This window comes from Dermacentor variabilis, chromosome 10, assembly GCF_050947875.1.
Source record: "Dermacentor variabilis isolate Ectoservices chromosome 10, ASM5094787v1, whole genome shotgun sequence".
NCBI lineage: Eukaryota > Metazoa > Arthropoda > Arachnida > Ixodida > Ixodidae > Dermacentor > Dermacentor variabilis.
In genome coordinates this window covers 25,304,313-25,328,076 of record NC_134577.1, presented here as the reverse complement: position 1 = coordinate 25,328,076, position 23,764 = coordinate 25,304,313, and the positions used below count along the sequence as shown (strand labels likewise).

The 23,764-nt window shown below is 46.7% G+C and overlaps 2 protein-coding genes across 5 annotated transcripts in view; one reads left to right on the top strand and one right to left on the bottom strand.

Annotated features, from left to right (window-relative positions):
* The window catches only part of dop (microtubule-associated serine/threonine (MAST) protein kinase dop), a 297,922-nt gene that overhangs the window by 66,894 nt on the left and 207,264 nt on the right, over positions 1-23,764 (bottom strand). The window lies entirely within an intron of this gene.
* LOC142559459 (V-type proton ATPase subunit e 1-like) lies at positions 1,724-5,962 on the top strand. 2 transcript variants are annotated; one of them, XM_075671051.1, is made up of 2 exons: positions 1,724-2,198; positions 5,379-5,962. In XM_075671051.1, exon 2 carries the CDS (start codon positions 5,543-5,545, stop codon positions 5,822-5,824), a length of 282 nt encoding a protein of 93 aa, XP_075527166.1. In that variant the 5' UTR covers positions 1,724-2,198; positions 5,379-5,542; the 3' UTR covers positions 5,825-5,962. The 2 variants fall into 2 exon arrangements, with proteins under 2 accessions (XP_075527166.1, XP_075527167.1); XM_075671052.1 differs by lacking the exon at positions 1,724-2,198 and adding an exon at positions 2,352-2,455.

Sequence of the window (23,764 nt, the reverse complement as noted above, 5' to 3'; positions counted from 1 at the left end):
TGTATTAGCAAATCACCCTTCTTCCGATACCAAAAACGCCACTCTTACCCCGAGATAGGAGGCTTGGCTATGAGCCAGAAATGACACAAAAAGGAAAGACGCGAAGCCGCCTTGAATCTCCTAACACCAGCTAGCCGTGACGTCACAAATCCTGACGGCGCCTGGTGGGATGCAGCAAATTGCAGAAGGGTTGAAAATTTAGATTTTTGATATAGATTGAAACTTTTGGAATAGACGACAGGACAACAGTGGACATAAAATAGTGAGATGATGATGATGATGATTGTCATGATGATGATGATTATGATGATGACAGGACAGCACATGGGCGCAGCGTTGCCTTTCTTGTGCCGTCGTTTGCCGTCACACTTATACGTACGGGCGGGGTTCCGGTGCGAAAAAAAAAATGAAACTTTCACTTAATACATTTTATTTTCCATTAATAATCAACCTATTATCGAGAAATTAAACAACTGGAGTTTTCAAATAATCCCGTATCAGTATGAACTTATGCGTAGAGTGTTTTTCTTTATAGTGTCCCATATTAAACAGCCTGTAGTCAGCCTGGCGGTATGCAGGCAACGTAGCCCCTATACATAATTTTTACATAGGCTGCATACCTGCGGTCTCGCGCGTATAGAAGCATTAGCAAAGTCTGCTACAACTACATCGCGCCGCTGTGGTCGGAGCGTTTTCGAAACAAAAGAGCGATGCAGGGAAGACAATGCGCTTGATTGCCCCTACGACTACGACGATGACGCGAAAACTGCAGAGTCGCATATATTTCCGGGCGCTACACGTCTCCCCACGTACTACACGCGCGAACGCGAATTCCGGCAGCGCAGCTGGGCATGCGACGCTTCAGCGCGCTTAACGAACGCGCGCACAGATGCGCGGTTTATGGCGTACGTCGATCGCGATCGAAGCGCGCCCGAAAGCAGACGACAGTCAGCGAATGCGTAGCAGACGACAATGTGTGCTTCAATTCTTTTTCGTCTGCTTTTTTTTTCTTTCTTTCTTTCTCCATCCCCGCGTACGTGTCGTGTCGTCTGCACTCGAGTGGGAGGATCAATCAGCTTTGGACAAAAGCAGCCAGCCGTAGGATGCGAACGTCCATTCTGCCCCGCCGCGTCGTATTTTTAGAAGCCAATTCACAGAGGATTCGTGATAGCGAATAGATTAGCGGAGAGCTGACCGGAGCTACGTTCGCGGGTTACCGCTCGGCATATGAATGCGGGAACGTGAAATCGGCGCGTGACAAGAGACAACACGAGTCAGGCAAATGAAATCAGTACGTTTCGCAGGTCACAAAATTGCAAAATTACTAAAGATGACTAAACAAAAAATGGTAAAGTAAGGAAACTGCACCACGTACGTTCGTCATATGACCTCAGAGCAAGTAAGCTTTCTCTCTCTCTCTCTCTCTCTCTCTCTCTCTCTCTCTCTCTCTCTCTCTCTCTCTCTCTCTCTCTCTCTCTCACACACACACACACACACCAAACTAAAAAGCGGTAAATTTGACACGAAGCCCGAGCTACAAAATGTGCATGCAGCAGAACGCGTACCTCTCGCCGTAGATTATACTGCAGCAGATGAACTACGAATGAGGCGAACGTGTTCAAGGCTTTCCTTAGAGCGGGTACAGTACTGTTGTTGCTGCGCCACAGTTAATTTCGTTCGTTATAACCGAACTGGCGCGAAAGAAGTAGTGCGTTATAGGTGATCGGTTTTCGACAGCTGAGTCTTACAATACAAGAAACGCAAAATTCGCGGCTCTCTCTTAGGAGACACCGTAAAACCTATAAAAAGACGAGAAATAAAAATGAACTATACTGGTGTCAATAATTGTGCCCTCATCTCCGCGTCAAATATTTCGGGCCCCATTTAGCTTAGCAAAGCTTGGATGTCACGTGTTATCGCCACGAAAAAGAAATGGTGCGAAAGAAAGAGGAAGAAGAAGAGAGCCTGCGATAGAAGGAAAACGAAGTCTTATTTGACATCGCCTCGAAAACTAGGAAAAGAACACGTACGACCGCAGAAATCTTTCGCCGCATAATCTTAACATAGTAGCGTGCCGAGGTACATACAGAACGTCGAGTTAACCTTGCAAAGGCATGCTGCAAGACTACTACTACACTGCCGCAAGGTGACGCGACGTTCGCATCATCGCGTGTTCTTTTCAGCCAGCTGTCAAACCGGTAAGCGACGTTCTCCGTGCTACCGCGCGATGAATACTCATTGCGAGGAGCGAAACACGTTTCCGATCGAACGTGACCAACTGCAGCGGCTTTCGTCGGCGTGTCACAGCGATCGACCGCTTTATTTATTTTTTTTCTCGATCCTTTTTTTTTATATATCTCGGGCGACCTACATGCGTGTTCGCGGTGGCGACGTCCGAGTATAAGCGTGGAGCGAACCAGTCAAAACATTGCACACGAAACTAAACGGCGGAGTGGTGAGTCAGTCTCAAATTTGTCATTTTCCGCTAGGAAGAAGCGCCACCGTCGCAAGCGATTCGCGATGTTACGCAAGGCTTTCGTTGCACCTCGCTCACAGGCGGTGTTCGATCGCTTGCAACCTCGGCTGACACCACAGGATGGTGGCGCCATCTGGAGTAGAGGGAACGAGACTCGGCTGCGACTGCCGCGGGCGGGATTTTGAATAACTTGATAAATGAGTTGGACCAGCGTTGGGTTCGAGTAGTTCCGAGGGACTCGACTCGTAGTTTCCTGATATTAACACAAGTTAGGGGACCCGGATTCGATCAAATGTGTCTTCTGCGCTTGAAACCGTGGTAGGATGGAGGCGAGGATGACGATGAATCGTAGCTGTGCCTCTCTGCACCGGTCTCAGAAATCAAGGGGGCCGACAGATGGTTCAGCACATTGTGGTATAGAAGTTATGTAAACGGGGATAAAGTACCTCACAAAGGCTGGCTAACGCTTCTATAGGTGGACCCATCTATGCCAAAGGCATTAGGATTCAGCCCAAGCTGCCGCCAGCGCGCATTTCAACTAACTTTTAAACGGGGTCGACTGAATCGACCACGGGAACTGTGGCGCTGCTATCGCCCAGCTTCCTCTGGAATGATGCGGAGTACGTTGAATTTGCATAATATTCGTGCTTTTCCGATGTTTTTCTCTTGCTATTGCGATTTATATGATTTCTTACCAGTAGTACTGCGACTTATCTGTCGTTGTTACCTGCTATTGCGGGTTATTGTTCCAAGCAATAACAATTTTTTCTCCCTAAACCCACGAAGGTAATAAGTTTTTGCGCACATCGGCTCTAGCAGGGCCACTGTCTAATGTACATAAACGCACTTCTCACCCATTCACAGTACTTTCACTCCCCTTCCCTCTTCCCCCAGTGTAGAGTAGCAGACTAGAGCGTTCCAACTCAGGTAGACCTGTGTTTCCTAATGAATAAAATGTCACTGTTTGCGCATATGCATATATAATCATTACAGAGCTGTTGCGTCTGTGCATTGATTTGTTGAAAATGAGCAACGCGCAGCCCGCCAAAGTGGCTAAATATAATTAGCGGTTACAACGGTGCCCTGCTGAGCTCGAGGTCGCAGATATAGATGGGTGCGATATGAAAGAACGCGCGTGCACTTAGATTTGCGCGCGCGCACAAACACACACACACACACACACACACACACACACACACACACACACACACACACACACACACACACACACACACACACACACACACACACACACACACACACACACACACACACACACACACACACACACACACACACACACACACTAGCCGAGGATGGTCAAAAATGATCCGTAGTTCCCCTAAGGCATGCAATCACATCGACGTTCTGGCACGTAAAAACTCGGAATAAGTTCGTTTAAAGTCAAAAGGACGAAAGTTAGGTAAAATCCTATAGGTGAACTCCTATAGCTGGCTCGGCTTGTTCAACACCACCTAAGATAGCACAAGGCCTGTTTACTCCGATCCATGACGTCACGCTACCTGGCCCGACATTTCCGTTGACAAGCCTGGCGTGATGAAAGCGGTGACATCAAAATCACTGTTGCCTACTAGGGAACATCCCCATTAGGTTCTATGGCAGTCTGGCCAGGTAACATCACGTCACGGATCGGAGTGAAAAGACCTTGTGCTATTTATAGGTGGTGTTGGCTTGGTTCGTCGTGGTAGACGGAAGCTTACGGGGCTGTATTTTGTTAATGATTCATCTCACTTTGCGCTCTTATCAACATTTCGTCATTGGCTCGGGCGTGGCTCTGACGCCGCCGGCCCTTGTTATCACTAAGATCGGCCACATGGCTACGATAAGAATGAAAAAACAAAACATGAAATGCTACGTTACAGAATAAGGGTCAGGCTTGATTCGCGTTTAGTATGAAAGCCGCAGGGCTCCACCTTGACCTGGCACGTGGCAGTTTGGTTTGCAGAAAGATGGTTGCAGAAAGATAAAAGAAAGCTCGGGCGAATGAAAGCACGGAAAACAAACGAGGCTTTTAAAAAATAATAAGAATGCTCCTTCACGGTCACAACACTTTAACCACCGTGTTCTCCTGAAACTTCCACTGCCCCTACGCTTTCTTTTTCTTCAAAATTGTTTTCTCTAGTTGTTATTTTCACGACTGTTCACTGAGCCGTGAAGGTTGTCGTATTTCCACGCTTTCCAATCCAATCGGCAGCCTTCTATGCTGACAAAGAGGCATTATATCCCACCGTTCCTTGAACACCCATTTGTACGCACAGACAATAGCAACTTAAGCATAAACAGATCATATGAACATACACACCCGCGCAGACACGTAATTCTGTAACATATGCGAACACAGGGGTATTCATACAGGATCCCATATACGTATATCACGCGGGGATTATTTGGTACGGGAGTTATGGGACAAATGCCGTGTTTATTTTTTTTTCCCTCCATAGGGATAGCTGGACCGGTGGATCGACAGATTAGCGAGATAATACATAGACGCATAGATATACAGGTGGATAGATTGTTGTATGGACGAATGGGTAGGTATATACATTGACGCATTGTGTAGAAGCATAGACACATTGATGTAGACAGACCGACAGACCGACACAGACAGACAGACAGACAGACAGACAGACAGACAGACAGACAGACAGAGGGTTAGTTTAGATAGATGATAGACAGACAAACAGACAGACAGACAGACAGATAGATAGATAGATAGATAGATAGATAGATAGATAGATAGATAGATAGATAGATAGATAGATAGATAGATAGATAGATAGATAGATAGATACTGCTTTTTTATATCGGTGTGGCTGAAGGTGAACTTGCGTAACCTAAATTACGTACCTTCGATGCCCCCCCCCCCACCCCCCAATTCCAGGCCGAAGATCCACCCCTTCTCCACGAAGCCTGCTCTCAAGTGGCGCCCTCAAGTCTGCCATCAAGTGGCGCCCCCCACCGGCTGTGGCCGAGCCTGACAGCAAGCAAGCAAGCGAGCGCACTCCCGTCACCCCCCCCCCCCCACAAAAAAAGGAAGGCCTCGCGATGCCGATGGACGAGCGGCTGGTGGCCTCCATGTCGGCCTTCTGGCTGGGCGTGGCCGTGCTCTCGCCGTGCTTCGTCCCGCGCAGCGAGAACCGCGGAGTCATCCGCTGCATGCTGGTGTGCAGCGCCGCGTGCCTTTACCTCAGCTGGCTGTGCACCTACCTGGCGCAGATCAACCCGCTCGTGGGGCCCGCGCTGCCAAAGTCCGCGCTGCTCCTGCTCGACCAGTACTGGACCCCCAGGGACAACCACAGCGCGCCGCCGTCGACCGACCAGCACTAGTCCCCATACATATACATACGTAGTGTAGGTTCGCCACACACGCGCTATTAAAGCACCTATACGGGCGGGAGACTGTAGCTCCTAGCACCGGTCTTCCATTCGTTGACCCACGGTATAAGAATGACACGACATTTCTGAACTCTCGTTTTTTTTTCTTTTGCGTTAAATGAAGGTCTTCGAACCGTAGAGCCAATACTGACGAGCCCCAGTGCGCCATGAAAGTAAGCTATTGTAATAGCTGTCATACCAATTCCGGTTTCGGTTTTGCTCCACGGGAGATGCCTGTCATGGCGCAGAAGATGGACGCGCGAGAGCAGAACGTCGCGACGATTTGACACTCGCTCTGGCTCGTTGTTCGGTCGTCTGCCAAACTGCTTCGTCGGACTGCGCAGCCCAACTCGACTATACGCTCTTCGAATGTGATTTCTCCGGAATCCGGCAGCCAACTCCCCTTCCACCGCCACTCTTACTTACCCTATCCGCAACTATCGACTTGCATCGCTAAAGTACGTACACAATATCGCCCCCTCCTCGAAACGCACAAACTGAAGTTTTCCTGTCACTCCTAAACTCCTGTTGATCTGTTCCCCAAGCGTTAGCCCTGCGCATGCGCATTCCGGACCCGCTATTTTACTGGATAGGCAAGGGGCTTGCGTGCGCTATACTAAACCTCGCTGATAAGAGCGCGTCGACCACACACTATACGCGATTGAATAGGGAGTTTTCAAAAGCGCGTTCCCGAGCTGTTTTGCCGTTGGGTTAACTTCGTGTTCTTTTGTACTCTTTGTATTCGAACCTAAACTATAGTCCCATATTCTTTAATATCACTTATTACCTCACAGTTTAGGCTAACCTAATCCCGCGACGCGTTTCCTCGTGGCTGTCCGTCGGTTCCGTTGTATCGCTGCATGAATACTGCAGATTTTCAAAATTTCAGTTTTTCTTCTTAGAGTGCGGCCCTGTAATAACGCTGCCCTGCGGCGAGCGTCGGCGTCCTATACCTCGTAACCGAGCACAGCGAAAGAGCGAACGCAGAGCGCAGCGATGGATGAAAAAAAAAAGCGGCGAGAGTGATGAGAGCGCGAGGAGGAATGCGGAGGAGGAGGGTATGGCGAAAGCGTGAGAAGAAAAGCGTGGTGCCACGCACAAGGAGCTTTGCGGCGACGATGGCTACCAGACGGCGCCAAGGTAGCGCGCGTCGTCTGCATGTAAAAAAAGCTCTGCATGAGCGGAGGTTGTCTGTGGCGGCTGCTGTGAATCGCACCCACGCGCTTCGTCTCGCGATCTCCCGATTAGCGCGGCGGTCGCGCCACGCTTCGCTCCCTTTGCAACGTGCCGCACGAGAAAAATTGTCTGCGCCAGCTAATATATCGCGAAGTCAAAACACGTGTACAGCTGCGCTCAAATTTCGCATTAGGGAGTATCGTAATCGTGAGCGAATTTCTTTTGTTCGTCTTTCTGTACGCAGGCTTGCTATATAATATGTAATGCTTCACATGCTTTAGATGTGTGCTTTAACGCTTGTGTTAGATATCTGAGCCGTGCGACTTTTCGTGCTGTATAATATTCTTCCCTAAGTCTCGCGGTTTTAATGTTAAGCCTTCTTGCACTTTGAAACTATGCTATTCAAGTAACTTGCGCGAAAAGGTAGAATTGTGCTGCATACCGCAACCGATTAAAAAGAAGAGGCTACTCGTAATGAACACACACACACACACACACACACACACACACACACACACACACACACACACACACACACACACACACACACACACACACACACACACACACACACACACACACACACACACACACACACACACACACACAATGACATGATGCAATTTAGCGCTGCCGTGACGAAACTTGAACCAATCATGGTAGACACGCCAGAAAATTAAGCAGATATATCGCTCCCTTCTTAATATTTGACCCTTTCTGCAGTTTTCAAGGGAGCCACTTTTTCAAGGCACTCGTTTTTTATGCCACGCAAAGAAGCAGCGATATTCGTGCGAGACTCTCTCACTTACATCCTCCCCCCGCCCCACTCCACATTGACGATTAGTTACGGGAGTTCACCGAGGGTCGTTCGACTGCGACCTCCTGCACACGCAGTCTGTTGTCACGGTACAGCTGCAGTCATTCACGCCGTCCGTATCAGCATCACGAGTAAGAGGTCGAGCTGGTTATCGGGCAACGTTTCTTTCTTCCGAGCCCTTTGTGTGGGGCTAAAGGAAAAGAGGGAAAGAAAAAGAAAGAAGAGCAAGTACAACTTTGTGGGGCAACGGAATGTTTTTGGAGAACTGCCCCTGTTTATCGCACGTTCGTGTCTGCAGCGCACCGCAACTTTCCGAACAACGAAACCACCCCCTGGGAGTCGGGACGTTCGACGACATCTGACGTCCGCCCAATCGTAGCAATCGCTACAGTGGAAACCCATGCAGGTTCCTTGAAAGAAAAGCCTCGCAGTTGCAGAAAACATTCGCCCTGCTCCGGGACTCGAACCCGAGACCACCGCCTTTCAGGGGCAGCTGCTGGCATGCGCGCAGCTCGGCGCGGCCCCGCAGCCACGACGCATGCGTCTTCCGCGCCAAATTCACCCCCCACCCCCTTCGCCCCGCAGCTGGCCCGCAAGAGCGAATACACACACACACACGTCTGCGCTTATTATGCACTGCACTACACGCAGAACTGTTTTCCGACTACTATGCACTCTGACACCGGGATGCATGCTCCGCGAGCACGCGACTCGACCACTCGGCGCGGTTACTTTCGGGAGGCGGGGGAGGTTAGGGAGGGATACGACTCGCACAGGGGTGGTGGCTCCCGCGAGATTTGCACGAACTTCTCTCGACAACCGCGCGGAGGGACAGCCGGCGGCCGCGCATATATTTGAATAAAGCCCGTCCTACGTGTAAAGAGGCCGCCGTTCTTACCCCATGCATGCACTCCCGCGTCCATGGTTTCCCCTTTGGTTTCCCTAAAATCCCTCCCCGAGCTGTGCCGTGCCAACTGCATGCCTAACGAGGCGTTTTTCCCCCCTCGACGACGCTGCCGGACACCTCAAAGTCGCTTTCGCGCATTCTTTATTCGCTCCGATTTTTCTTTTTCCGGCGATACCTGTTATACCATGACTCGCTAACGTCCACTCGGCCATCTGCGTGGGGGATAGAGCTTGAGTCAGCGGGCCCTCTTCGTGTTCCTGCACGTATGCCTTCCCATTTGAGGAGGAGGTCCGAAATCTACGAGTTGTTGTTGTTGCCTCAAAACATGGCTCGTACTCACGAGGGGGCTATGAAGAAAAACGATTGAGCGCCGTCGGCTTCGTCTTCATTAGTCTTCTTCTAGCGCTCGGCTTTTGCTCGCGTTTACTGGATGGCGCTGCAGCCTTCTTGATTTGCTCGTCCAAGGACGACATGATGCCTTTTGGTGGGGAAACCCAAATATAAATTTGAGAAAAGCCGGACAAATCCAACAATAAGAAGCTAATTAGGGTTGTTTCAGTAGAGACGCAGTTGCCTGCCAAGTCCGGACAGTCAAGAGGAGGATCAAAAAGCAGAGTTTTTCTCCACTTCACCACTAGGGGGCGCAAATTCTTCTGCGCCCCCTAGCGGTGAAGTGGAGAAAAACTCGGCTTTGTTCTCGTGTTCGAACGCTGGCTCAAACCCACTGCGCGGGGGCTATTGGCCATGAAGCAGGCGATTTCACATGCGTTTTTATAAGGATTATAACAAAAACTTAAATTCCACAAACGAATACTCCTTTCGCTTCGCAAAACGTCGCACCTGCGAATGTTCAATCCAGCAAACAGCGCACGAAAGAGTCTAGAAAGCATTGCTGCGCACTACATGTTTCGCAAGCTATCGCGCCGCTGCTTCGCGCTGAGTTTGCTAATTCTTTTGCGACATCAATTATGTGGACACCCCAGGCGCATTTCTGCCGTCGCCGTCGCCGTGAGGTTCCGTATAAAGTCCGTATGCTGTATGTGCGAGTGAAAGCTTGCGAGGGTGAGCCGGCGATCGCGGCATAATCTCGCCCACGCAAGGGAAGAAAGCGGGGAGGAAGCGCACAGTCTTCCGTCGCGCGCAGCACTCCGCCGGGGGCAAGGGGAGACGGAGGGGCGAAGGGAAGCATGCCTATGTTTGCGAGTTTATACGGCCGATATATCTACTATCGTTACTTCGTATAGCTGTCCACTAATTTTCTATCGCAATCGATGCTTCACCTTTCGGATGAAACTGCGATTTTTCCCCCTCCATTAATGTCGAGGCCGTTAGAGGACATTTTCACGCGTCTTGAAAGCACCCTGAAGAATCTGGGAACACATTTCAATTGACGTAAGAAGCAATCCTCGCACAAGCGTCGCATAGCAATACATTGCAAGTGACGGTTCGTCTGAGTCGTCGCGGAACGTTCGCGACCGAGGAAGCGTTTCAATCAACCAACAATGAATGACACATAACAGGGGCGTTTTACAGAAAGACCACAGCAGGAGTGACGCGCAGGTAGTACACGTGATAAAACAATGAAGTCAGCAGTTTGCAAATTGCAATTCGTGCCTTTTTTAATTTTTTCCATCTAAGACACGTTTAGCGCCTAAACACCTGTTGGCAAGGCATCCTGCGTTACTTTCACAACACACACACACACACACACACAAAAAAAAAACGCGCGCACACGCACACATCATCGTTTTTTGCAATTCTACTTGTGTGTGCTCTAGCTGACGGCAGCGTGCATGGAAAGATGGCGCCACCAGCGCTTCTGCGTGTTTCTGTATCTCCAGTGTTCTGTAACATGTACTGCGTTGACGTACAGCTAAAGGTCACTAAAATGTCACACCGTCTTGCTGTCTTCAGCAACGACAGCACTTTATTCCTGCATGACAGGGGTAACAACCCGACGATACGTATAAACGCGGCACTTCTTTCATTAACGCTTACCTCGCGCATTGCTTTAGTCTTCATTTTCTTTTTAGATAAGACCTCGCCATGACATCAAGTTTTCCCTGTCTATCTGCGCTGAATGCATCGCCCATATTAATGCGACCAGATTCAATTATAGGATCGTGTTTCCGCGGCGACGTTTCAAACAGGAAGCAGCGTCCTTAGCGTAGATATCATATCCACGCTGCCGAAAGGAATGAACGAGAAAGAAGGAAGAAGAACGCAGAAAAAATACACACACAGCCTCGAATGAACGGCAGAATGTCAGCGCCAACAAACCAATAAGAAAAAAATATTGACATCCAGGCCTTGGTATACGATGCGATATGCTGATGGATAACTCGCAGCGTCAAAACATGTCTATCATTTTTCCCCCACTAAAGAAACAAAAACAGAATTATGAAGTGAGCTCGGTCAACAACGACCGTAGATATAAGTTGAGAAACAAAACAATCGTACAAACCGCATACCAAGGACTAAAAAGCGACGCGGCCTTTTCACCGTCAGCAAATCGGCTCGCTCTGCGACGTATATATGTGTACATAGAGCCGGCGGTAAAATGTGCGGCGCCGCGTTCCTTGAATTTTCTTGAAAAGCGGTCCCATAAATCTCACTTAAGAGGTGACAACCGCTGACGTCTGCTTAGCAGAGGCCTTTGAAAAAGCCGTCTGCTCGGCAAAACACTTTCAGAAAGCACACGAGACGTCTGGATTCACTTCGAGGTCCAGTGCGCGCAGTATATCCCAGTAAAGATTAACAAAAAAAAGGTTACCTACACCAGTTGGAAATTTCGAATTGGAGCGAATTAGATATTTCCAAATGTGCTTTGCGAGACCCATTGGAAAAATCCAACAGGCACGATTGGACAAACTGATATTTTGAACAGAAATGGACCCAATTGTTGTCTCTGAATTGGACTTGTCCGGACCAACATGAAAAACAAGAGCGGGGGGGGGGGGGGGGTGCGCAGATGCGCCTTAACCTTGATATCACACGATTATACTTGAAACTCCTTTCTAGAAGCACAATCATGCATGTAAACACTAAACACTACAATGACGCACCAAAAGTCACCCATTCCCTATATGAGAGATATACGTCAGGCGCTATATATGTAAGCGACATTTGGTTGACCAAGTGGTGCCAGTGGTTCGTGAGAAATTGGTAAAATTTCAAGAGATATTTTAACTGGAAAAAAAGCTAAATGTTTCTCTCCATTGATCCCACCAAAATACAAAGATACATTACTTGAAGACTGACATTACAATTGTGCTGTTACTATTATCAGCTGCTCTGTTGTTTCACAAGCTTACTCAGGTATAGTGACTTTCAATTGGGTCCAGTTGAGACCAATCATCATACCAAGCTCCAGTGATGTACAATTGGAACCGAATGAACTTCTCATGAAACCAAATTGGAACTTGAGCCTCCAGTGACGTCCAATTGGAACCAGTTGGGTCCCACTGAAAAATTCAGCTGGACTCAATGTGTTCCTTCTTTCTTCCTTTTTGACTGGGATTTAGATGTGTATGTATTGTCCGCAAACTTTAAACGAGAGGCGCTCGTTAGGATTTCTAGCTATCTCTTTATTAGCTATCTCTTATCAGTTTAAGGAAGACCGAATTCACATGGACGGCTGCAGCAGTGCTGGTACAGACGCTGGTTACAGTTACATGTAACAATTCTTTTTAAAAATCGAAAGCCACTACACATCCATGATCATTATGCTGTTGCCAACGCATTTGAGTAAGACAAAGCAACTCCAACGCAATTCAGTGCATAGGACACATCTGATCAAAGTCAATTGTGCACTCTGAACTCAACTTCCCGAGATGGAGGCACAAGAGCAGCCGTTTACGTCTACGTTCTTACTATTAACTTTCTCTAATATTTGGGTTTCCGTGAAGGAGTCAGCCAAGTGGATGACCACGAAGGTGTGCATCTATATACAGTTCAGATGCACGGTACCGTTTCCAACGACGTCTCAACTTTACACTTGTTAAACATAATAGCGACACATCTCAAACCAGTCATATTGAACTGCTCTTTTTTGTCGTGTGCATAGTTTTCTTCTTTTTTTTGGCGGGAGGGGGGGGGGGGCAGAGGTAGACAAATTTAGGTTTAGCTCAATTTCGTACCTGAACGACGCGGTCGTTTTCCATGCAATTCAGAGTCGATCGATTTATGTGACGTTTTTAACTTCATAGACTACCTTACTGCCAATCACCGTTAGAAACCCCGGTAGATACTACCTCGTAGCTCCGTTCACCTCATCGAAACCTACAGCGTACGTCTTGACGTCGCGAATGGGAAACGATGGGGCAAACGTCTGATGAAGCGATAATGCCATCACCACCCGAGGGCCTCGTTTGAGAATTCACAGATGCGTTCGAAGTTTCGTGAGATGCACGTACGAGCTACATTTGCAATAAGAGTTTCTGATGGACAAAACAGAACAAAAAAAAAACAGCGCTTTGATATGTGTGGGTGCGCGACTTGCTGCAGTGCTCGTAATAGACACGCGCGTTCCCAAGCCACTGAGTAAGCAAAACGAATACGACAGCTGCGCATCTCCACTAAAACGTTAACGAAGGCCATTTTAAGCTAACCGACCACATCTACAAACGATCACTCCCTGAGCGCCATACAGCTTAAGCCAGACCGGCCTTTCTATCAGAAGGCCAGGCGAGGTTCCGGGGCACGCGGCCGCGCGATATCGGCGGTGCTTATACATGGCCGGAATTCGGTTTTCTTTCTTTTCTTTCTTTTTTTTGCAGGTATTGCTCCGGAGCACTCTACGAATGCCGTCGGCTGCGCAAGTCCTTGTACTAATGAGATCGACGTCGCCGAAAACTCCACTGCAATGTCCTATCACGTGGCATACCCCCCTCTCCCGCCGACTGCCTACACTAAACCAACGCTTCTGCACACTTGATCCTACCTATTCCCTTACCTCGACCATTGATCGTTGCAGCCAGACTGTTAAAAAATGAATAAAAAGAAAGAAAAGAAAAGCTACTAACAAAACTAGAACAAGCCCAACCTGAAAGCTGCCTTCGCCGACGTGCACGACTGCCGTGCGGCGAAGCGAATCGCGATGGCGAGACAGAGAGAGAGAGAAAGCGCGTAAGAGCAGAACTTTCCGGTACGCAGCGAGGTACGTTTCGCGCAAACGTTTTATTTTTTTATGTTCCTTATCAGATGACAGGCGTTCGGCCAAGCGAAACGTAAGGAGGCAGTTCCCTAGACGAAGGGTTTCGATTACGACGCCGATCTAACACGCCTACCGCATTCGGTTCTTTTCGCCAGAGAGGAGTCTGCAGGCGCTTGACACATGACGCGCTCGCTCTATATTTTTTTGCGTGACCATCATTTATATTCATTTGAGAGCCTCGGGCCTGCCAGTATACGTACTGCCACTTAACGCAATGACGGAGAGGTGGACGTGAGCAGCGGATCTGGTGGCGCCATCTCGTGAAGCTGCTTCCAACAATTATTGCAACGACGCACTTCTGGATAGTCTGACGTTGGCGTAAGTGTGCCCGCAGCAAGACATTCCTTAGCTTTCTAACGAGTTGTAGCTGCATAACGTACCCCGAGATGTCGCTACCAGCGCTGATGCCAACTGCGTCGCCAGTGTAGTGGTATTCTAAAATGGCAACGGCGTAATGCGTGCGGAGTTAAAAACCTAGTCACATCTAGATACGTAACGAATTCTATGTCGTTAGGTGGTGCAGGAAATCTTTTTTAATTAAGAAATGCGTGAATATAGTGGCGAGAACAAAAAAAAAAAGAACACAGCGCAATAAACTGGACAAGGAAGAGAAACAAACAGGACTTTTTGTTGTTGTGCACATCAAGCACCAACTAGCCCAACAGCAAACTCATAAAGTAGAACCACAAGTAAGGTAGAGTTGCGAGGCGGATGAATAGTCGCACAGCCAACGTGACCTGGGCGGACGGGCAACGCAGTTGAGACACAGGGAACAGGAGGGACTGGAAGTAATACAGTAAATAGAGTGAGAAAAATGCACTCAGTATTTGTGACGTCAGTGCAACGGTTACACATAATCTGATTTTGGACACAGGAACAAAAAAAAAAAGCGTGTTTTCTTCAAATGGTGCCTGCAGAAGTGGATAAAAAAAAAGAATACTCTAAAGAGAGAGAAAGAAGAAAAAAAAAGCAAGCACCTTCCGCTGTGGCTTCGCCGGCGAACAACGACGGTGCGCAAGAAAGCGCGCTTTAAGAACGAGTTTCCCTGCAGCGAAGTGCCGTGCGGTGAAAGAAACCCTTGGAAAAAAGAAAAAAAAAAGCATTTGCGCGTGACAACGCCGTTATTTGTTGGAGTGCCACGAATGAGGCAACATGGCGCGTGGAGTAATCCCGATAATAATTAACACAAAACAGACATTCACGACTGAGGCTTCGAATGCCGATAGTGCTGTACGTGAGCTAACGGAAAGCCGGGCCGGAAATTAGAACGGCCAAATAGCGTAGCAAACAGATATCTGTAAGTAGCACCCAACGAATTGCTTCCAGTCGAGGGCTTTCGGCAAACGCTAACTAGCGCTGCGTCTTATCGGGTCTAGACATCGGACACGCAAAACCAGACCTGGATAAAGCAAAGATCGTGCGAAAAAGAAAGAAAGAAATAGGAGAGAGGACCTCACACTCCCGTCGTTCTTGAGCCGGAGATGATATAATAAAAAAAAGAAAGAAAGCAAAACGAATAATGCAGCGATACATAAGTAGGGAGAGAATCTGTTTATTCTTTTTTTTTTCTTTTTTTGAAGCATCCGACGTAAATTTCGCAGCTGTTCCCGCATAAATCAATCGTATCCGCGGCGACAAGTCAACTTATACGGGGTCGCCGAATCTCACGGATAACTGTCGAGGCCGTTCCAACAAACTGTCCACGAGAATTCGAAAAAATACAGCAAGGAGCACTGTGTGTATCGAAGGCACTCTATAACGATCCTGCCGCTCTTTCGCAACAATCGTCCATGTTTCAGTACCGAGGCATCTTCTGGTAACGAATCTTAATTCTCAAGGCCAACTGGTCGTCGACATTGGACGCTCGTGGGGGTCCACAGAGACGTTGGAGCGATCGAACCTGAACCAGGTCGCGGTCGCATCAGCGTCCGTTCAGTTAAGTGCATTCAAAGGCAACGGCCTATAAACGAGAGATATCCGATTACGCGTGTCACGCGACCACCGAAACCGGCAACGTGTACCGGCAAACTTCCTAACTCCACACAAGATATCACGCTACACTGCGGTTTCTGCATTCAGTGACTCCAACTGATCATTATGTTGTCCTTTCTTTTCTCTTTCGGAGGACTTACTGCGAGGTACACGCACAAAGAACGAAAGCATCGCCAAATAAAAGCGTGCAGCCCCGTGCGGGACACAGGCAGCGCTTCTCAACCCTACTGTATCCGTTTTTGTTGCCTTCCAATTTAGAGCGACCAATTACGCCGAGTCAGAGTTTGTGGCGTAGTCGCGAGAATCCGATTTCTATGGAGGCGAAATGCAAGAAGGCCCATGTACACTTTTATTACGTTGTAGAACCACGGGTGATCCCAATTATTTCGGAGCCAGTCAACAAGACGTCTTCTTATAGCGGGATGTTAAACCCGAAATAAATAAATAAATAAATAAATTCAAGCAATCGTTTCTCCATTTCTCTGACTACTTTATCTCAATGTCAACTGGTATATGCTGAGTGATATATATGGTGGCGTGGTATACAAGAAACAAGATGGCGAGGAACGAAATTGTTTAGCGGGTATATTCTTTTTTTCCTGACACATACTACAGTAGCCAAGGTTTCATTAAGAGTAAGCATTTAAGAAAAAAAAAAAGGAATAAGCAGAGCAGCGCGTGGTGTATACCTCACAAAATGTTAGGTGAAAAAAAAATTCAGTGAGGTGATCAAGATCGAAAGGCCAGATATCAGTTTTCGTAAACTTTATATATGTGCATTCGCACATCAGATGAAATGAATAAATTTTAAATTTTAAACATATACTTATAATATATGTATACATCTACATATACACATATAATTTTAAACATATACTATGCAGTACATAGGCTGCCACGGCATCCAAATGTTTAGATCAATGCGCGCTTCATAAAAGCGGCAAACCTCGACGGCAACGACGCACTTGAGGAACATTACAGCTCAAATAACCCACAGCGCGGTTACCATTCCGTCCTGAACATTCTGTGTTTGCGTTTCCCTCGGCGCTGCCAGTGTACGTTGCATAACAGCATTGTTAACTGCGCATTCCGCGCGGTACGACAAGATTAAAGCTGATTTAACCGACTGACGACGCCGGTAAGGTTCGTTTCACGAACTGTGGTAAAAAAAAAAAAAAAAATCGAGGCGGATTGCAATTTTCGTTGCACAGCGAACGAAATCGCAACTGCGCTCGTCCCAGGCAACGACGGAATTTCGGCGCGGGTCTCCCATTCTGTATCGTGTGTACCACTTTTTTTCTTCTTTTTTTTCTAGTTATACGTGTGTGAATGTAGAAACGTGTTCAGTACATCCTACGTGACAGTCTGTCACCCGCCCAAGGAAAACCACTATAGCATGTAGGCGACTTTAAAGAGGCAGTAAAGAGACACTCGCCTTCATTATTATCATTATTTACTTGGATTGCAAGCAACGTTACATCAGATTTGCGCAAACCGTTCCTGGAACCAACGACGTACAGAACCAAGCGCTCCGACGAATACCCGGCCCCGGTCAGAGCGTTGGTACAAAAACTTCCATACGCGACGTTCACTATACGTGTGTCGTATTTTCACCAGATTCGGAGAAGTTCCGCCTCGCTTCAACAACGGCAACGCTCAAGAAAAAAAGTCGCGGTTTCGCCCGAAAGGCGAATCATCGATTGCGATAGGAAATCAGTGAGCAGCTATACGAGGTAAGGGTAGTAGTTTTATCGGCCGTGTAAACTTGTAAACATAACCCTCGCCCCCCCCCCCCCCCGGAGCCTCGCGCGCGACGGAAGACGGCCGCGCTTCCTCCCTGCTTTCCTCCCTGTCGCGCGGCAGATTGTGCGTGGCGACGATGTCATCGTGCTTCGACCCTTATACGGAAGGTCACGGCGACGGCGACGACAGAAATGCGGCTGGAGTGTCCATTGCTATCGCAATAAAAGAAAAGAAATAAGAACATTGATATTCCTGACAACGTCCTCGCTGTATATGCATTTCAGAGGCTCTTCGGTGGATAAGGATATTCAATAGATCACATAAAAGAAAGTACCGGTAAGAGGACCCGCCCAAATTATAGTATTATACACGCGTCGCTGAACCTATTCTGTCTTTTTTTTTACGGCCACGCCTACTGCTCTTCGAGCTGAGCTTCCAAAAGTCGGCGGGTCACTTAACAAAGGACATTCAGCCGAATACTGAACGACATTGTAAAAGAGCCCTGGCACCATAAGGACCTTTCGGGAGACGTGTAGGTGAAAAACCAAATAAATAAAAGACTTTGTCCCGTAGTTCCCTCTTGTGTGCTGTGTGGTTTTTCGGGGCCTTAAACATAGGTATAATAAATAAAAGGAACTCGGTACTGCAGAAAACGCAGCACATAAGCTGTCGTTACTGTCGCTGCTGTTTTCACTTAACTCTCCGCACCAGCACATCAACAATTCCCCCTCCTTCTCCCCCACACACACCACACACACACACTGCTACCTAATCACTTATACCGCACACGCTTGCAGTACTACACTCGGTGGCTTCGAAGATACTTCCGCGAATTGCCCGGCGGACAGGACAATGATCACCACCTGAAGCTGTGGACACCCACTGCAAGCTCATTACTCAACTAGCCCTCCCCCAGAATCCTTTATGCGTTATACGACGCCGTAAAAAAAAACGGGTCCCGAAGGTTCGCGCGTAAAATGGTGAAACCCGCCGGAACCGCTTAGCATGGTGGGAGCACGGGCGACGGGACAGCCGGTAGGGAACGCGAACAGCAAGGAAAAAAGAGAAAGAAAGAAAGAAAGAAAGAAAGAAAGGAAGGAAGAAGGAAATAGAAAAAAAGAGAGAATAGCTAGTCGCGCCTCACAAAACTCGTAGGAATTGTGTTACGTATCTACTGACTTTTTTTTGTTCAATTTCATAACGGTTCCGTTGGAAAGCACTGAATTAAATGAGAATGAGCGCGGGTATAAGCAAGCGCAAAGAGAAGCTTATTAAAGCATCAATGAAAAACGCAAGAGCGCAAAATGCATAAGCATACGTATGGGTTCAAAACAAGAGAGAGGTCCACAGGAAGATGGAGGCTCGAAGTGACTAATAGTGGACGAATGAAGAATGCCACTGGAGCGAACGTTTCGATAAGGCGCCTCTGTCTCCGTCGGGGCAGCAACTGGCCTGGCGAAGACAGGTCGAAAGAATGTAGGTTTGAGCATGTTGGAGTTACATTAGAAGCCTTTCTGAGCGCGAAAGATATACAGGCACCAGTGTACACAGGCAAGCGCTTCGCATACGTTTTTTTATACTGTTACTGCGTATTTTTTCAAACTGAAAGGCTAAAAAGAAAGTAGACAACTATCACTATGGAAACGCCGGCTTCAGCGACATTAATTGTTCTTCTGTACCAAGTCAATGACGCACTTCACCACCTTTCGTTTTCCCCAAACATGTTCTGTAAATTAATCAATAAGTTGTGTTTCTCTACGCCATCATATATTCAAATGACATCTCTGGCGCGTGTAGTTGATGGTAAGACTGGTGACGCATTGAGAGAAATAGCTTAAGGGGCGCTTTAGCGTCTAGGCTAGCTCCGATTTCCCAATTCAACGCAGCTCAGGAGAGACTGCGACCATGTTGAACGAGTTTCGCAAAAGTAGTTCTAACAGTTTGGCGGCATATTTCAGAGCGGTGTATAAGACGTCAATTTTGTCCGCAGTAGATGTTTAAATAGATAAAGTTTAGAGAAATGTGATATCGCTGCTTATTGCTGAGTTACGGTTAGTGGTAAACTATGAATGCCTCAGGTTTTCTTTATTTTGCGATTTTCCACTGTTTGTGTTGGCCTGTTGACTGTTGGCCTAAATGAAAAAAAAAAAAAAAAACGCTCGCTAGTTTAACCTCTATCGATTTCGCTGCAGTGGACGTCGGCCTTCTCCGTACTCATCTATTCGGGCGACCTGGTTCATTGGTGGCTTGAAGAAGCTTCTGCGGGGCAGAAGACAATGACGCCCACGGAGGTTAAAACGCACAGGCGAACACGCTGTACATACCTCATTACGTTTATACAGACGATGCTGAGAAATTTACGTACACTCAGGGACAAACTATCTACGCACTTCGCGCACACGGGCAAAAGCGCCACATTTTAGTTCTCAGAGCAAGCTTTATTTTTTACTTATTTATTTATTCAGGTACTCTCAAGGCAGTGAGACGTTAGAGAGAGGAGCGGTAGTGTGAACAAATGTGTGTGTGTGTATATATATATATATATATATATATATATATATATATATATATATATATATATATATATATATATATATATATATATATATATATATATATATATATATATATAATTGGAGACGTCACTAGTAGGCCCCTGGCAAATTAACACGAACGGAAAGATTTCCGAATTCGGCAATGGATGACGTTCATCTGTCATTTAGGCATTCTTACAAAATCATAATTGAAATTAGGTTGAACTTCTATTTACTTTTAGTTGCGTTCCACAGAATGTCTATTGAGATTCGATCGACTATCATACTTTTTTTTTTTTGCCCTAGAGGTGCCTCACGAGTTGGATGTACTGCCGCTCCAACGGTACTGAACTCGTAGAAATCAAGCGAAACGCGATGTCTGCTTCGCTACAGTGCTCAACCGTCCTTTGACGAATTTTTTTATTTTTTTTTAGTAAAAGGACGTTGTTATTTCCTTTTATTTTCTTTTTTCCGGAAAAAGGCCGACACGTGTACCCCTTGCCAGAAGGCTTAACCAGTTCTCCGATTCCGCGAAGTCCGGAATATTCCGCGAGTTAAAAATTCAACGCCGTAACAACCCCGCGCACCGAAGTCGTACACGTTTCGCAATAAAAATTGTACGGCACCTTGAAATCGCTACAGGTGGGAGGCGGGCGAAAGAAAAATAAAGGAAGACAAATTTGCAGCCATCTGGTTTATTCATCGAATGCTTGGCTGGATCCTGACCCGCGTGTAGCAGTACGTGGAACCGAGCGAGATACAACATCAATGGTTGAGCGCTTTTCTCTGCTTAGGTGGCGTTGCCAGACGTTTCGTAACTTCGATCGGATGCGAGCGGTACACCTGGTCAAAGACATCCTCTCGGCGTGACGTTCTAGATGAGCGCGTTTCGAATTTCGGTGACAAACAAACAAACAAACAAACAAACAAAAAATAGACATATTTTGTTCTCGAAGCAATTTATTACGCCTAGATTTAAAGAGATATCAGTTGCTCCTTTTTTTTTATAACCCTGTAACACAGAATGACAGAATAAGCTACGGTCTCAGACCAAGCGAAGGTAGCTGTAAGGCCACCCCACTTCACTTGGTCAACTTTGCGTCACTTCGTCAACCAGTATTATTACAGTATTACCCGACCCCGCGAATTTTCGTCGAACCCTCTTGACTACGTGTCCTGCAGAATGAGTAAACATTGAAAAGAGATAGACAATAATTACGGCTATAGTTTGTCGAGGCCACCACGTAACTTACACCTTGTTCATTTCGCTGTGCTGACAGTCGCGTACGTACATTTTCACGCATAAGCTTTCCAGCACATCGCACTTGTGCATTGGGATGCTTTTCTATTACTCTCTTTCATTCATTTTTCGCACCACTTACACCCGGAGCAGCATGCAAACCCTGCGCTTTTGGATAATTTCGCGAGTTATCATTAAACTTTAATTCAAGTCCCTTTAGTTCTACATACTGCTTGTAATGTAATTCTTTTTACAGTGGATTTCAACTTATCATAGGCCACTATATGTTTCTCCGAACAAAAGTGAGATTAAATCGAAGAATTTTCCGCATCAAGCAAAAAAATTCTACCTAACAGGTTATGGCACACTCAAACTTCTTTACGCCACAAGATACTTGCGCGTACGAGTTGTGTGTAATTCCTTCGCCGCTCTCGGTTGCGCAAAGTTTCATTGGCTTCCCAACCTTATTGCTCTGATAAATCCACCGATTATCCTTACACGCATTACGTTGCCCGTCCGACTCCACTTCGTCGATAATCTATCGATATTCTATAGTTAGCCGTCTCCACAACGCTTAACGTGAACGAACACTTATGAGTAGGTTCAAGTTGTTCAAGTAAGTTCAATTACCGTATTAAGCGTGCCGCTGAAAAAAAAAAACAACAAAAAACTCATACCTACATAGTTGCGATTGTTATTAAACAACAGTGTTTACTGCCGCCGTCGACACTGGTACCGGTCACCTTCTAGTGGTTTCTTGAGAAAACTGCATGCAGACGATTATATATGGCAGACAGTGCCAATCGCCAGCTCAGTAAAGCAACATGTCGATGTAAGCCTTCTATTTCTGTTTCAAGCGAGTAGGAAATGTTACGCAATAATGAGTTCCAGGTATACCCGACTCCCTTTCGGGAGTCAAGCTCACTCGTTCGCGCTCGAATTTCGTACGGAGATGGTAAGCGGTGGATGGATTTCAATATCACGTTCGAATGCATTACTTTCACTTTTTTTTTTTTTAGTTTGGACTAAAGCAGAAGTACGCGTCGTGTGCGGCGACGCCAAACAGGAAGTGCAGATAGAATTTGTGGGGATGAAAGTGCTGCGTCGTCTGTTAGCTTAACGGCAAAACAAAACCAATGGGACATATTTCAGTGTACCGCGTGCAAACGAACCTCAAGCTCGACGAAGCTGTTTCCGGCCTGCGCACTCTCGAAACTTCGTCTGCTTCCAGATCTGAACAGCAGACGACGAAGCAGGCGTGCACCGGAAGAAAACACAACGTTAGAAACGTCGGGCGGGTAAACATTATAACGGTGTGCCAGACGAACATCAATCTTCTTTTTTTTCCTATCTCTACAAAGTATACCTTCGTCTCACGCCAACGGAATTTTTACAGTGTCGTCTGCTTTACCGTTACACACAGCAGACGACGAAATTGGTGCGCGCCGGAAAACAACACTGTTTTATAGACGTCGACCGGGCAAAAGAAACAATGCGCTTTTCACTGTACATGGTCTCCGAGATCGGGAACGCCAACCAGTCTCGGTGGACGTGACCGTTGTCGTAAAGTTTCTCACTAAAACTGCTAGTGAAAAACCTGGCGCAGCACTCTTATATGCGGGCGCCAAGCGCACGCCATCTTGAAAATAGTTCCTTAAAGTGGTAGGCCACACACACACAACAAAATATTCTTTAAATCGGGAGTCAGGATTCAAATACATTTTTACTGAATAAACATGTCTTATTTAGCTTATTCAACATTTTGAAGTGCGTAAAATAGTCCATACTATTTTTGGCAGGTAATTTTTCTCTTAAATTCTGGTAAAAGTGCTGGTCACGCCAGCAATGATAAGCAACTAACGAAGTGCGGAATTGAGTAAGGCTTTGGCATTTATGTAGCTCAATGGGAGAACTCTGCAATGAACTAGGATAAATGCAGTGTGATAAATATTAAGAAAGTAATGTCAGAAAAACTCAGCAAAGTGAAAAAAAATTGCCATTTTGGACCAAATTTATTTGAGAAATGAGCTGTAAATGCAAAAAAAAAAAAATGTTGCACAAATTTCTTCTCTTCTTTTTCTTTTCTTCTTTTTCTTTTCTTCTTTTCTTTTTTGTTGCACATATCTATATGCGAGGAATGAGTGTACAAAATTTCATGTCAAAATGTTCATTCAAAAAAAGAAGGTTACCAGCTTTCGTAACATGAGGTGGAGTAAAATCTTGTTTTGAGAGAAAAACGTCAACAGATGTTCAAACCACGTGGAAGGT

Bases quoted from the DNA above. Each gene is read 5' to 3' on its own strand.
- LOC142559459 (XM_075671051.1), top strand. From the start codon at position 5,543: ATGCCGATGGACGAGCGGCTGGTGGCCTCCATGTCGGCCTTCTGGCTG.